We start from the raw sequence: 15,399 nt of genomic DNA, 5'->3' as shown, positions 1-15,399 counted from the left end.
CTAGTAAAGAAATGATTGCTTTTCCACTGATGCATCAGTAACTATAGGGTTCCTTCTGCTAAATTTACACTACACATAAATTTATAGGCTAGAAACAGCAAAAAAGACTTTGCAACTACTTGAAAGATTGGCTTTCATTTGCTGAGTTGTCAATATTCTTCTTTCTGCCTGGTCTTAAATTTGTAATCTACCTTCTTTGCAATCTGCTCAGAGTTTCTCCTTTAAGCTGACAAACCTCCCTCAACTGATGATAATCCACTTCTCAGCTAGTCTATCATGCATCCACTCAGATGTAGGATAGCTATGCTACCATGATGCTCCTGAGACCTACGGGACTGAGGATTAATCTCTCAATCCTCTCACTTTTCTAACTAGGGAATTCTATTGTACAGAGAAGCTGTGTCTGAGAGATGTCTTGCTAGTTACGTTTACTTAATTTGACCTAAATAAGGATCGGAAAGGAAATAATACGTCACACTGAATAAAGTGAGTACATTACAGTAATTCTCAGAATAGGAAAAGCTTACATAATGCAAAATACGCCACCTGATCCCCAATTATTTTTCCATTGGTGACCTTGTGATTTATTCTACATATTATTCTGTTGATGATAAATGGGAAAAAGGAAAGAAAACACTTTGTCTTTCCAGGAAAGTAAAAAGAGGAATAAACATAAGCAGCCAATTCCTCCTGCATTTTTCTACCAATTTCATATTGATTTCCCCAATGTGAGCAAAGTAATGAATGGATTGTACACTAGATTTAAAAATTATAAAGGTTATAACCATATTTATACTTTTTGTCCAACAGATTACACTGGTATTTGGTGAAACAGCAAGCTACCAGCATAAACAAATTTAAAATCTGAGGTCAAAAGCTTAAATGCCTGGAGGGTCCACCATAAGTGAGTGAAGCAGGCCCCTCATGTGTACCATTTAGGACTTTGGTACATAGGAGAATGTAGGCCTGGCCCAAAGGAAGATCTGCCCACTCTACCCTCCTCTGTGGTTGCCCTGTGGGAATGAGGCCCACAGTTGGCAAATTTTCTCATTATTTAAGAGATTACAGAAGTCAGGATTTCTACATAAACTTCTCCATATTTTAAAATGTTGGATTAAATTTTTAAACGCTGGGTGGGTCAAAATACTTTATCAGTGAGTAGGCTGTGGCCTAATGGCCTGTATTTGACCTCCATTCATATCCATATCATGTGAGTGATTAACACTGAACGTTTGATTTGAAATCTAATGTATCTGGTGATAAAGCAGTCACTTCCTATGAAATCAGATGAATTTTTGCATTACCTTACTAGCTGAAAGGCATCATGAATCAGACTTATTCTGTCCTTAGGTCTGAGAAATGTGTGGTTCTGATTCAGCTGTGTAATGAGTTGGTCCCATCCATGCCCCTCATAGTGGACAATGTAGTAGCCATTTGAGTCCACATTGAATTTTACCCAACTGGTCTTCTCAGGTAAATCCAGAGTATCTAGGAGGAGAAAATTGGTACAGGTATTTCCTTATCGACATGCACGCCAGGAACATCTCCAAAAGTGTTAGTCTCCATGCTATTACTAATAAATCAAGGAGAAGACAAAGTTTTGGAAGACTCACAATGATCCTATTTCCATAGTCTGCTGGATGGCTTATTTTGGGGATGATGACCTTATTAAATTAATAAATAAACTAATTCCTAGGAAAAGGACTGATGAATTTGTTCTCAAAAGCAGTCTATGCAGGTTTAAGAGGCATGCAAGGGCGCAGTGAGCCAGATGATGAACATGACTGGAATTTGGCTTGATTTACTGGTGGCCTCATCTCAAGGTTTAGTTACGACTCATTGAAATATGTATATGTAAATAGGTGACCCATTTGTCCAGTCCTTATTTTGGACAAAATAAGGACTGTAGGCTGAACACGACATTATGATGGGAACATTCTCAAATTTCAGTGATGTGTTTAAAGGGGAAATTAAAATTGTATTATTTTTAATATGACAGACATTATACTAGCTGGTAAAATAACATTACCATATTCTCTCCAAAGCTCTGTGAGGCTTAATCCCCATTCAAAATAAGATGAGAAAACTGAAACTCAGAAGAAGTTAAAAAATTTTCTTAAGGGCACCCATCTAATATGTGACAGAATGAGGATTTGAATTCAAAGCCAATCAATTCCAGAGTGTATGCCTTTATCCACTGAACTAGTATGTATTAAAAAACATAAGATAGGATGCCATCATTTCTTAATATAAATATAAACCTATCTCTAAGTGCTAGAAGCACAAGAGAACTTTCCACTGAATAAAAAATTCAGACTTTCTAGCTAAAGGGTTCTTTTAGTAACACATATATGGATAAATGAGAACTTCCTTAAACATATATCATTCATTATCAGATTGACTTACAGTATCTTTCCTCCAAATATCTCAGAACATGTTTAATTTCAGAATTAAAACAGCTATTGGCTCGTTAGTTCATTACCTGTCTTTGATTTCAGAATGTGTCTGTGAATTGCATTAGAGGAACTTGTGGAATAGGTCACTGGGATATGCCAAAGGTACCTATGTTAGAAAGTAAAGACTGTTACAGACTAAATTAATGGCCATTTCAATTTTCACATCATCAGACTCGGATAGGCTGTAAAAGACACCTAATCACTCATCCTTCACACCAACATAAATTTTATAGGCTAAGACTAGCAGATCCTCGGGTGTGCAAAAGTTCTTCCATAATGATTATGAAGGAGCAGCAATATATACCTAGTTGAACTCTGTCACAATTACCTGTGCCATTTGCTGTCCAAACATCATACCACAACAAGTTCTGCTGATTGTTTTCTTCTAAGTAAGAGAAAAATAAATAAATCTTCCTTTCATATTTCCAAAAATTATGACAGCCTGATATTAATTCAAATAACTGAACCAAAGCTGTAGGAAAAGCCCTCCAAGGTAACAATCTTACTCCAGTATGATTTTCCACTTATCCTTTTGTTCAGCAAAGCTACCCACATTCAACCCCCCAACTGCTAAGTGCCTGCAGCAGTGTGTCAGGATCTGCATGTCAGCCAAGTCCAGAGAGCAGAGAAGCAGAATGGATTGGAGGAAAAGGCCTCAGTTACTTTTCGATGGCCCTACTATGGTAAATAACTGAAATTGGCTATTTTTTTCTGAATAACTTTCTAGCAGCTTCTAGAACTCATTTCGTCTATCACAGCAATATTAGCTATAGTAATCCTGTAAAATCACATGCTTGAAAATACCAATAGGTATAAAACAGAAAGAATAAAATAAATAAATAAATAATTTAAAAATATATATAAAAAAAGAAAACAAAAACAGAAAGAATAGTAACTGAGGATGTGCCCAGTAGTCTTCAGAAAAATATAAAATAGTGAAAGAAACAGCAGACACAGAATCGATCTAATAAAGGGTCAGAAGGGATAATCTACCTGCTAATCCAGAGAGTACAGATAATTAACATAGCAACTGAAATATTTATACAAATTGGTAAAAATAGACACATAGATATCACCAAGACTTAATGGATTGAGATTCCTGGATGGATTTTGACTCTAGAAAGAGATTTCTCCAGATAAACATATCTGGGAGTAAAGAGAGGAAGAGTAGCATTTCATGAGTTTGGATAAGCATTGATCAGAGGATAATAATTTTATAATAGTAATCTAAATACTGCTTCAGGTAGAGGAAAAATACAGATCATTGCAGTAGATATTTGTTATTCTGGGCCAACCACACTATTGAACTCTCTCTGGTGACATTTTGATAAGTTACACAATTACGAGTCCTGCTTTCGCAATAGTAAATCAAACATTAAATTTTCCAGCCTGTGTTGCCAAGCTTCAAGTTGTTTAAGCTCTCTGAAGTTCAGACTTCAGAAGGACATACACAGAAATGGAAGATAAATGGCATAAGAGTTGCTGTTGGATCGAAATAGACATCTGATGAAACAAAAAGGGAAAACAGTATATCCTATGTGTTAAAGGCTGTGAATTTGCTTCTGATTCTCAGAAAAATTCTAGAACTGTTATTAGACAGCTAGATCCTTGGGAAAAAAATAATAATCAAAAGAGCCAGCACGGATTCACTTGGATTAATTTCATTTCAATTTAACCTCATTCATCTTATTGACAGGGCTAATAGATCAGAGGAAGGTGGGCAGTGTTGTATATCTTGATTTTAGTAAAGCCTTTAACAAGTTTTCTCAGGACAGATGACAGTGTGGGTAATTGGATTTGCTTTTATTATTACCAAGAACATCATGTTTTAAGGGATTACATTTATAGTCTCTTACTGAAAAACGAAAGAGAGTGGAAGGTCTTAGCATCTAATTTATCAAATAGGGAATGTCTTTTCTGATAAGGTGTACAGCTGTCATAACATTTCCTAGGTATGGGCCAGTCACACAATTTATTAGGTATATTATATTAGAAATATTACCGACAACCTTCTGCATCAGAACTGAGGTTCTAAAGGTGGCCCCAGGATTACTAAGAATGTGCCCCTCAACAACGTAGTCTGGGCTGATATCAAGGCTAGTTTAGGCCTTCGAGTCCTGTGTAGAAATAGCACCCCATAAAGTTGCCAGAGAAGCTGAAAGCTAATGCGATCACGAACAAACTGAGATGAGGTAAACTAGACTGACAGAAGGAAAGCAGTCACCTTTCCTGCAGGGCCCCCCATTCAGGATCCTCTTTGAACACCCCGTTCAGGAAGCGCTCCTGCTGCAGTCTGAGTGAACGCCCTTCTCGGTTAACCACCACGAGGGGGATTCCCTTCTGCAGAGTCCATGTAGCCATCATCTGCTTCACCTCCACATTTTCCCGCAGAAAGGTGAGCTGAAATGACAAGTGACTTTGGTAACTCAAGACAGAGGAGAGAAGCCAGAGAGAGATGAGAAACTTCAACCTCCTTGGACGCTGGAAACATGGGCGGGACAGGAAGCGGGACTCTGGCTACGATCTCCTAGGGGAGCGATGTGGAAACTAGAATGCTGCCCCTCCCCACCCTGCCCAGGGCTGCTCTGCAAATTACCTGAAGCAGGGACGTGTGTGGGAGCTTGAGGGTTAACACAGGGCAGGAAAGGTCAAAAGGAAGGGTTTGAGACTGAAGTCTCCCTTTCAAAACAGAAAAAAAAAAAAAACCCCACCATAAAACCAAAAAACAAAAAACTACTCTCCGTTTTATTAACGACAGAATCCAGAGAAGTGGCTTAAGAAGAAATGTCTCTCTTTAGGGAAGCTTTTAAAAAATTCCAATAGAACAATATTATATCAATAGAGGTCTATGGAATGGAGAACAAAACCTCTAGCTTTTTAGCTTCTAGTATGTATTGCTGATCACTGAGTGATGCCGAATCTCCCTTTGAAAACTATAATTGATGGGATTACCACAATGCTTTTTAAAAAGTTTGCCTTTTCTTTTTTCCATGATGACTTCCCAGAAGTAAACAAAAAGACAGGGCCTCAAGAAAGCCATTCACTCTATTTCCAAACTTAACAGATTTGGTTTGGCATTTTTCAGAGCCTAGAGGATGCCAGTGCAGCAGTAACCACTCAGAAGAATTTTGAGCTGAGATATTTTTAGCTAGCAGCGGGGTTGTGGGAAAGCTGAATTATAACAACAAAAATATAGTAGTAACAGCGTCACCCCCCTACATGGCCTGAGCATTCTTTCTTCAGGCAGCTTTGTTTCAAGGAAAACTGTGGAGTCTCTATTTCTCTCCAGTTATTTAAAGGGACAGTTGGGTGACTTTACACACTCGCTTTGGGCCAGGTGGTGAGCCAAATCTCTTCTACTCTCCAAGTCTCTTTCTACTTACCGTGTTGCTTGCTGTCTTGGAATCGGAATAACAAAATCCACCAGATGTAGAATCACCTTCTAAACAATCCTATAACACAAGAGGAAAAAAGCACCGCCATTTTGGGCAATGATAGTTGGCTGAATATGTATATTAGACATGAAGGCAGACATTTATTAGCATAGATATATGAAAATTTAGTTCATCTAAACATGGTAATAAGCATAGCAATTCATTAAAGAATACATAGAATTTACTCGTTTTGTTTTATATGTATAATTGATGTTATGTGACACGATACTGAGTTAGGTATTCTCAGGAATTTATCATTTTCCTACCACAGTCTCTTTTTTTTTTTTTTTGGCTGTGTTGGGTCTTTTTTGCCATGCACAGGCTTTCTCTAGTTGCAGCGAGCGGGGGCTACCCTGGGCTTCAGTAGTTGTGGCTTGTGGGCTCTAGAGCGCAGGCTCAGTAGTTGTGGCGCACGGGCTTAGTTGCTCCGTGGCATGTGGGATCTTCCCAGACCAGGGCTGTAACCCGTGTCCCCTGCACTGGCAGGCGGATTCTTAACCACTGAGCCACCAGGTAAGTCCCCCACAGTTTCATTTGGCATCAGAAGGGGGTCACCTAGAATTTAGGACCTTTAGGGGAAGTTTGGATGGGAGACTTCCCTGATAACCAGGAAGAAGTTGTGATGTAATTGAAAGAATGAATACTGGACTTAGAGTCAGAAGACAGATTTTAAGTAATGACTCCATCATTCACTTGGTATATGGTCTTGAGCAAATCTCTCCCTTAGCATTAGTTTTCTCACCTGTAAAAATGGGGTAAGAATGCCTACCTTACCTTCTTGAGATGGTTAAAAGCATGAAGTGACAAAAATTAACATAAGGGTGCTCACAGTTAACCTAAAAGAATCCTGTAATTATTGCCCAAATATCTCCTTTAATCCCCTTTACACCCACTACCCACACCAAAGACAGATTCTTCCTTGCTGAAAAAAGCCTTGGTTGATGTCTACACACAGAGACACATACACAAGTACACATCATAGCAAAGGAGAGGGAGAAGGAGAGGGGAGAGAAAAGCAATGTAAGGCTTGTTGTTGACAACCTGAGGGAGAATTGTGGAGAAAGAACATCTGGATCAGCTGCAAGAGGTGATGAAAATGGATAAGGAGCATCTTTATAAGTATTACAAAGGATCGTGTAATTTGATCCCCTTTAGGGTTTTCAAGAAATGGGGGTAAAATGTTTGAGCTACTTTGAAAAAAATTTTTAATTATTGCATTTGTCTCTTTAACCACAAACTCACACATAAGTTAAACCTTGAGGGTCCAGACTTAATTAGGGCACAGAAAAATCAAATGAGATAATGCACATGAAGTTTCTTTTTAAACTGTGAAGTGCTATACAAATACTGAACAATATTATTACTGTCCCTGGGACATACGTGCTTATAAAGGAGAGAGGACCTCTTCCGAGTACAATGACTTAGGGTTCTTCTACCTGCAGGCACAAGCTCTGCCAGTTCATTACTTCTATAACAAAGTATTGTCCTTGCATTTGAAAATCTAAGAATATTTTAATAATTATTAGAATCATCTGAGTTGACTGCATGTTTTCTCTGTCTTACCTACTACACTACGTGAATCCCAATGACAAAGAGACCATATGTTCTTAATTAATCATTATCTGATTATAGGGTCAATAGAATGCTAAGGGCCTGACATGATTCTTTCTCTTAAGCAAATTTTGTTTATTATTATCATTGTTATTATTGAACCAATGGAAACCAATAAAAGAGAATGTCACTGGCTGGAACAGATTCATAAGTGCACTTCTAGGCATTCAGCAGAAAGGCAAATCAATGAGGGCTGGAGCTGTCTGTAAGGATGAGGTGAAATCTCAGCTAGATCTCAAAAGACGGACAGCACCTGAATTGTTGGAAAGAAGAGAGAGCACTTCGGGTAGCAAGAGCACTAGAAACACAGGCATGACAGGGATTGAACAGGATTTCTTCCTATGAGGGAGGAGGTGTGTCTCACTCAACAGAGAATACAGGCTGGGAAATACATTTGAGCAAGGAGAGTTCAACCTTAAATTTGGGAAGAGAAGATCAGGTGTTACATGGAGGAGTTACAAAGTCATGAAAGATTTGGAAAAAAAGACAAAAGTGTAGGGTCAACCATAAAAGGGAAACCAAAGAGAAGGAGGTCAAATATTGAACCCTTGGGGCTTAACTAGTGTGGCATCTTGGTTTAGTAAGGTGTCAGAGGAAAAAAAGAGGTGCTGCCTGCTTACCCTTGGCAGTGTGGCAAGTGAAATAAACATTTGTTGCCTGACAATGTAACTATTTATAAACCTTCATAATTAGCTTGTCACTTTTTAGGCTGAACAGCAGTCTACTATAACTTAACAGAGGACTTACATCTGACAAACTGCTCCACAAATCATCATTCTTAGCATTTCTATAGCTGAACTTCTTTAAGTAGTGAATAATTCCTTTCTTGAATTTCTCCTCACTCAGAAAATCCTTGAGCATATTCAAAATACAAGCTCCCTAAAATACAAACAAAAGCAAAGAAAAAGAAGATAAAGGAAAAGGTAGTATATGTTTTTAAAGGAAACTTACATTTTACGGAACATGTGTAACGTCTGATAAATGAACAGCAAATAAAAACTGAAACAGGTAGCAATAACCTGGCACCAGCAACTTAAACTGTTGATGTTCTGGCCTCATTATATTTCTCCCAAAAGCAGAGCTTCCACTAGTCCACAGCATTTACTACCTTTTTATAGGAAACAGCATCAAACATTTCCTTTATGTGAGTAGAGGTTTCTGCTTGATTGGAGAGAGGATGGGATGAATTTAATGAATCTCTTTTAATTACTTCAAAACACATGTCCAGAAAATCGTCATCCTAAACAGGAGGGAAAATTTTTTTCAATTTCCATTTGACATTCTCAGCAATAGGAAACATGATAGGTTTTATAAGATATTCTCAGAAGTAGGTATTCAATATCTCTTACAAGATGTTTCTTTCCCCTTATATATTCCCCTTTCACCAATTCTCTATTTTGTAAAGGTATAAATTCGACATTCCCTCAGATACTGCCTGAATGTTTACCATGAGCCAATCCCTTCGATACAAAAATAAAACTAAGGTTCCCATTGAGTGAACACGTGCTGTGTGCCAGGATCTTACATCCATCATCTGCAATCCTTTCAACACCCTGCAAGGGAGATGCATTACATACATTTTACAAGTGAGAATGTATGAAGCTTTGGGATTAAACTACAGATGCAGCACATAGCAAATAAGAAGACACTGACTTTGAATCCATGTCTGTCTGTAATTGTACTGGACCAAATGTCTACCTCAAAGAGCTAATTATCCATTACTAACTACCTTGATATGTGCTGTTCAGACCCTCTTGTGCCTATTAAAAAAGACATGTTTGAAGAAATCTTTTCACACATTTTGGGGAAATTAACTAACCCTTTGGAAATTCTGGAGGAGTGTGTCCCCAGTCATGCTCAATTCAGGTTACACGCCAAGAACTCTGTACGGGATCTATAGCCATGGGCATTGTCTTGTCCTATATCATTGTATTCGGACAGTGACACTTTCCTCTCACCCCACATACACAGCTGTATATTTGTGCTATTTTCACTCTCTATCCACAAACTTTAGGGTGAGGGATTTATGTTGACTGTTCTCTAAAACCTCCAGTGTCTCATCCAGTTCTATCATCTGTGTTATGTGCCTCCCACCCCATTCATATGCTGAAGCCCTAGCCCCCAGATTGTGTTTGTAGATAGTGCCTTAAAAAAGAGGGGACTGAATTAAAATGAGGCCATTAGGGTGGGCCCTAATCCACTCTGACTGGTGTAAGAAGAGGAAATTTAAAAACTCAGACACCAGAGATGTGTGAGCACAGAGAAAAGACCATGTGAGGACACAGTGAGAAGACGGTCATCTGTAAGCCAAGGAGAGAGGCTTCAGAAGAAATCAAACCTGCCGACACCTTGATCTCAGAGTTCTAGCCTCCAGAACCGTGAGAAAATAAATTTCTGTTGTTTAAGCCACCCAGTCTGTGGAATTTTGTCATGGAAGCCCTAGAAAACTAATACAACCTGTTTATACAAAACAAAACAACATAGATTCAAAGACTCAATGCTATGTTCTCTTTGGCATTCTCTAAAAATTTTAGTAGTAAATTAATGATTCGTTAGGGCATACAGTATGACATACAAAATTGTGACTTACAAATTGTAGCTCTGGATATGTGACGTTAACAGAGATAAGTTCCATGTATGTTGCAAAACCCTCATTGAGCCAAATATCATTCCACCATTCCATTGTAACCAGGTTGCCAAACCACTAGGAGGAAAAAACTCCATGTTATTAGAAGGTAAACAAATATAAAAAATTATTAACTATAGCAAAAAATATAATGGGTGGTAACTTCTTTCTTTTAGTAGCTGAGGCCTCTTCTCTACCTTTGCTACCCTTTTCTCTCCGCACAGCCTCCTTCTACTGATTTCCCTGCCTTCACCTCTCTCCACATTTTTGCTTCCTTCAATTCTCTTTCTTTGTTTTTGTTCTTTTTTTTTTTTTTTTTTTTTGCAGTACGCGGGCCTCTCACTGTTGTGGCCTCTCCCATTGCGGAGCCCAGGCTCCAGACGCGCAGGCTCAGCGGCCATGGCTCACAGGCCCAGCTGCTCCGCGGCATGTGGGATCTTCCTGGACCGGGGCACGAACCCGCGTCCCCTGCATTGGCAGGCGGACTCTCAACCACTCCACCACCAGGGAAGCCCACTTCTCTTTCTTTGTGTTCATATTGTCTCCAACTCCCCAACTTCCATTATATCCTCACTATATTTCCTAGATATTAGATTTAATATTAAGGAAGAAAATGAAACATTTCGTAGGGTACATTTTGCACAATAAGTATAATCTCACCTTGTCATTGACTTATGGTGATGGTCTAAGGAGAAATATAAGCCAAAATATTTTGGGTGAAGTCACCTTTTTATATTAAGTAGCAGGTACTTAAAAGAATAAAAATTCATTTAGGACTTTCAGATTGTTACACAATATTAGTGATGACCAAATTTACTTGTTGTCCTCTGCCCCAATTTACTTCTAGGGATTAACTTGGCCACTAAGGTGAATGAAAGTCTGAGATTTTAAATATATATAAATAAAATTAAAAGGATGCAAAAAGATAATCTAAATAGAAATTTACCCTTGACCTATATTTAATCTGTAACACGTTTTAAATATTATTATTTTTATGTATTATTATATTTTATCTATTTGGCCTTTGTCATATTAGTGTGTGTCCGGTTTATCTATTTTAGGATTGCAGTCTCCAGGACTGGAAGCTTAAACAATAAGATTCTAAGATTCAGAAGAGCCTTGTTACAGTTACAGAACAGAAACCACTAGATCTGTAGCTTCTAGAAACAGTTCAAGCTCTATACCTTTTCTTACAGCCCTCCTATCATATTGCAAGTGGGCTCCAATCTTCTGAGGGGGTTCTGTGAGAAGGGACAGCGGGTGTTTCCTCAGTTTGAGAAGTGATGAACACAAGAAGTACAAGCTGGTTATGGTCATTTCACCAGTCAGTAAAAGTAGTTTATTCATTCATTCAATAAATATCTATTGAGAATCTACTACGTTTCTGGCTCTATACCATATGTTAGAAATACAAAGATGTATGTAAGATAGCCACTGCCTCAACACAAATGGTGGAGGTCAACTGGTAGACATACGCATGCAATAAAGCATTATTGGCACTATGATCTATGCCTGTACAAGGGACAGAGGAGATTCCAGAAGGAAAAAAATCAGTTTTGCTGGGAGAGTGTGTAGAATAACTGGGAAACGATTCATTTCCTTAGTCTTGCAAGTGGTCCTCAGGAATATTGGAAGTGAGGTGTGCTCTAAGCAGATCAGGTAGCAGGAGCAAAAGCACAGAGGAATGATACAACCTCGCCTGTTCAGGTAATGGCAGGTAGGCTGGGATGGCTAAAGCTAAAGGTGTCGTTCAGAGATGAGGCTGGAGAGGTGGAGGCGAGCCGGGTCCTCGGGGCCTTGTTTGCCACACTATGGATCCTTTACTCACCCAGGCACTGAGAGTCTTTGCCAGGGTTTTACACAGAGGAGTGACATGGGGAGACATGGAGATTAATGGGGAAACAAAATAGTCAAGGCCATCGGGGCCTGCTGCTTCAGCCCTGAACACTGCGTCCCCGTAAAAGAGAACTTATTACAGGAAGGCCTTAAGGGAGGATGGAGCCTCAAAAGTAGAGCTCTCTGATTATTTCCCTATGAACATTGGGTAGAAAATGAGGAATACCCAGACTCAGTTAAGTGTTTTAGAGCTTCCAGAGACTAATGATCAAAACCCCTAAGATGGGGCTTCCCTGGTGGCACAGTGGTTGGGAGTCCGCCTGCCGATGCAGGGGACATGGGTTCGTGCCCCAGTCCGGGAAGATCCCACATGCCGCGGAGCGGCTGGGCCCGTGAGCCATGGCCGCTGAGCCTGTGCGTCCGGAGCCTGTGCTCCGCAACGGGAGAGGCCACAACAGTGAGAGGCCCGCGTACCGCAAAAAACAAAACAAACAAACAAACAAACAAAAAAAAACCCCTAAGATGGGCCAGAGGGGAGATGCTAAACCAGAGGAAGCTGTTCATATGTTCTCAAAATACAGTGCTGAGCATGGCTCCTATGTAACTGGGTTCTTAGTTTGCTGCTTTAAAAAAAACAAACAACCCCTCCTTATTATTACTATGGTCATGATAAAGGTTAAAATTAAACATTGAAAAATAAGAGATTTTACCAGTTTCTACAATGGAATGATATTTGCCTACATGGTAAAAGAGAGTTTCCAGTGCCTTTAATAATTCACCGCATAATGGGGAATTTTCAGAAATGAAATAGAGTGGAGAAAGTCTCTGATATCTGTAGAGCTAGTTTTACTGTTTCATATTTGTATGTAATACAGTGTTGATAGATGGGCCTTGGAAATCTTATTCTGTAAGAAATGGTAGCAGTGGTGGTCATTGTCACCATCCTTAATAGCTAACACTTACTGAGTACCTACTACATGACAGACATAGACACTTATCTGTAATCCTCACAACAGTTTCAAGAAGCAGGAGCTATTATGAACTTAATTTTATAGACGAGGACACTGAAGTTTAGAGAGTTAGGTAATGTGTCCAGGGTCAGCAGCCCACGAGTGCATAGACTTGAAAATACTTCATTATGGCTGAATAATCACAGATTCCAGTTGAAAGGAGATTGACTTTGCCCTAGATTGGAATGCCACCGTATTAGAGGGTATAAGGGGAAATATTTTTAATAGAAATCTCTATTTGTAGCGTTTCTAATTCTGTGCTTTATGTATCTGCATGGTCTTCACTTTTCTTTACTAAAAGACACTTGGAGGCTTTGCCTTGAAGGGTTTTAGAGGATATAGTGGTCACTTGTGATAAAATTCCTGTATGAGACCCATTGTCTAGAGATTGAATATTCTTCTACTTGACATATTATGTTTGGCTTGATAATCCCTAAGGTCCCCTCTGGAAGTAAAATGACATGATTTTATGTTGTTTCAGGAATATTGGTGGTGTTCTGCATAATGCTCTGTTGAACCGATGCTAAGAGGATGTCATGAGTGCCAGGTACCTGGTGCGCTAGTTCATGAGCTATGACTCTGGTGACCCACAGTTTGTCAGAAGTAGAAGAGGTCTTGGGATCAAAGAGCAGTGACGTCTCTCTGTATGTGACAAGGCCCCAATTTTCCATGGCTCCACTTTCAAAGTCAGGAATGGCAACTAGATCTAAGAAATAAGAACAACCACACTTGATCATTATGGCTTCCACACCAGAAGTGGGATGTGCTTCCTCCTCAAATATGTTATGAACCATTCAGTATATATAAGCAGATTTTCTGAAAACATCAAGAGTGTCTTAACATTGATATGGTGTCTTGTAGTTGCTGAAAATAATCAGTATTATCAAGCAGAATAAAGTCTATCAATAAAGTTTTGGTTGTAGGTGAAGTAACCTATTGACATTTAATCACTTTTTCCTAAAACTAAACTATGAAAATACTTTGAGTGCATTACTGCTGAGAAAAAAATTCATTTTAAAACTCTTCTATTTTATTTTATATTAGTACTACAGAAAAACTTTGAAAATATGAGGTATCAAATAATTTCTAATATGTCTGGAATTCAACAAAACATATAATGAACTCATTTCTACAAAAAAGAAAAAAAGGGGATTTTAATTTCAGGGGAACACCTTTTAGGAGCATCTCTATAGTCAATATTTCAATCAATATTTCTAGCGCATACAGCCTCTAAGTGTCCTTATAAGGCAGTAGAGGAAAAAGGCTGTTGGCATCACTTCTTTCTGAGCTCAATTTCCTTTTCAACATTGATATTTCCTCTACTTCTTGACAAAGTCTTAGGGAGAAAAAGTGAAATTTAATCATGTTTAAGCAACTCAGATATAACGTAATTTATATCATATCTGTGTGTGAGTGTATATATATATATATATATATATATATATATATATATATATATATATACCCTCTGCCAATGACTTCATATAGATTAGAGAACTTCTGGCTAATATTTAATCTTGGACTTCTTTCTGTTTATTCTGCCAGGCCATATTGGAAAAATTACTGCTTTTTGGCTGAAAAGAAAGGTAATTTTTTAAAAGTTTGAAATAAATCAAGTCACTTGCCTTGCAATTACAATGTCTGGAATTAGTATTGGTTAATTCTAGTGGATAAAATCAAATATTTATAATGCAATCAAAAAGCAAACTAGCACTAGTAAAGATTAGTATTCATTAGCACTTCAAATGTGGGAATGACTCCTTTTCTAAATTGCATTGATGATTTTATATTAGTTATATTATTTCCCAAAGCCATTAGAAATGCTTATATCTGCTCAATTTTTTCCTAAGCTGCATGTTTCCTTTCAGTTAGTTTTATTTTAAATACATTCACTTCATATGATCTTCAAGGTTGCATTTTTCAAGAGCAACTTAAGATTGTTGATAGCTGTTATTTGATCTTTCCTTGATTTTTGACAGAGAACAGCAGTGGACTGTGGGTAAACTGATTTAGTATATCCGTACTAAAAGGTGTATAGAACCTGCGCCATAATAATACAGTGAGACTCAGGAACTGTAGGGACAACCCCCTGGAGATGTCTTCTGATGGTCCCTTTTAACTGTCTAAAACTGTATGGAGGTTGGGCAGGAAAGGGGAGGAAGGACATGATAAGGTGTGTGTTCTAAAGTCCCAAAGAAAAACAATGTTTTGTCATTGTCAGAAACTCTAAAAATTAATCTATATAAGTTATAAATTTTAAGTCATGGTTTTTATATATTCTGCAACATAAAAATCACAATTTTTAATTTTTAAGATAGAAAATTAAAACCAACCAAGATAGCCTGTGTGTATTTTCTCATATAAAGATCTATGACTACTACATTCAAATTATCTTTTTCCTCGAAATCTTTTTTTTTTTTTTTAAG

General features: G+C 38.2%; 1 protein-coding gene across 1 annotated transcript in view; it reads right to left on the bottom strand.

Annotated features, from left to right (window-relative positions):
• ERAP2 (endoplasmic reticulum aminopeptidase 2) overlaps positions 1-15,399 on the bottom strand; it is a 39,798-nt gene that overhangs the window by 11,762 nt on the left and 12,637 nt on the right. The window contains exons 6-13 of the mRNA XM_067731304.1: positions 13,525-13,679; positions 10,092-10,205; positions 8,610-8,741; positions 8,249-8,380; positions 5,840-5,908; positions 4,681-4,856; positions 2,483-2,562; positions 1,305-1,488 (exon numbers count right to left, since the gene is read on the bottom strand). Of these exons, the coding sequence (XP_067587405.1) occupies positions 1,305-1,488; positions 2,483-2,562; positions 4,681-4,856; positions 5,840-5,908; positions 8,249-8,380; positions 8,610-8,741; positions 10,092-10,205; positions 13,525-13,679 (1,042 nt within the window). The remainder of the gene's footprint in view (positions 1-1,304; positions 1,489-2,482; positions 2,563-4,680; positions 4,857-5,839; positions 5,909-8,248; positions 8,381-8,609; positions 8,742-10,091; positions 10,206-13,524; positions 13,680-15,399) is intronic.

The sequence above is a fragment of the Pseudorca crassidens genome, chromosome 3 (assembly GCF_039906515.1).
Source record: "Pseudorca crassidens isolate mPseCra1 chromosome 3, mPseCra1.hap1, whole genome shotgun sequence".
Lineage (NCBI taxonomy): Eukaryota > Metazoa > Chordata > Mammalia > Artiodactyla > Delphinidae > Pseudorca > Pseudorca crassidens.
The sequence above is the reverse complement of the archived record's forward strand: the minus strand, read 5'-3'. Positions and strand labels throughout refer to the sequence as shown.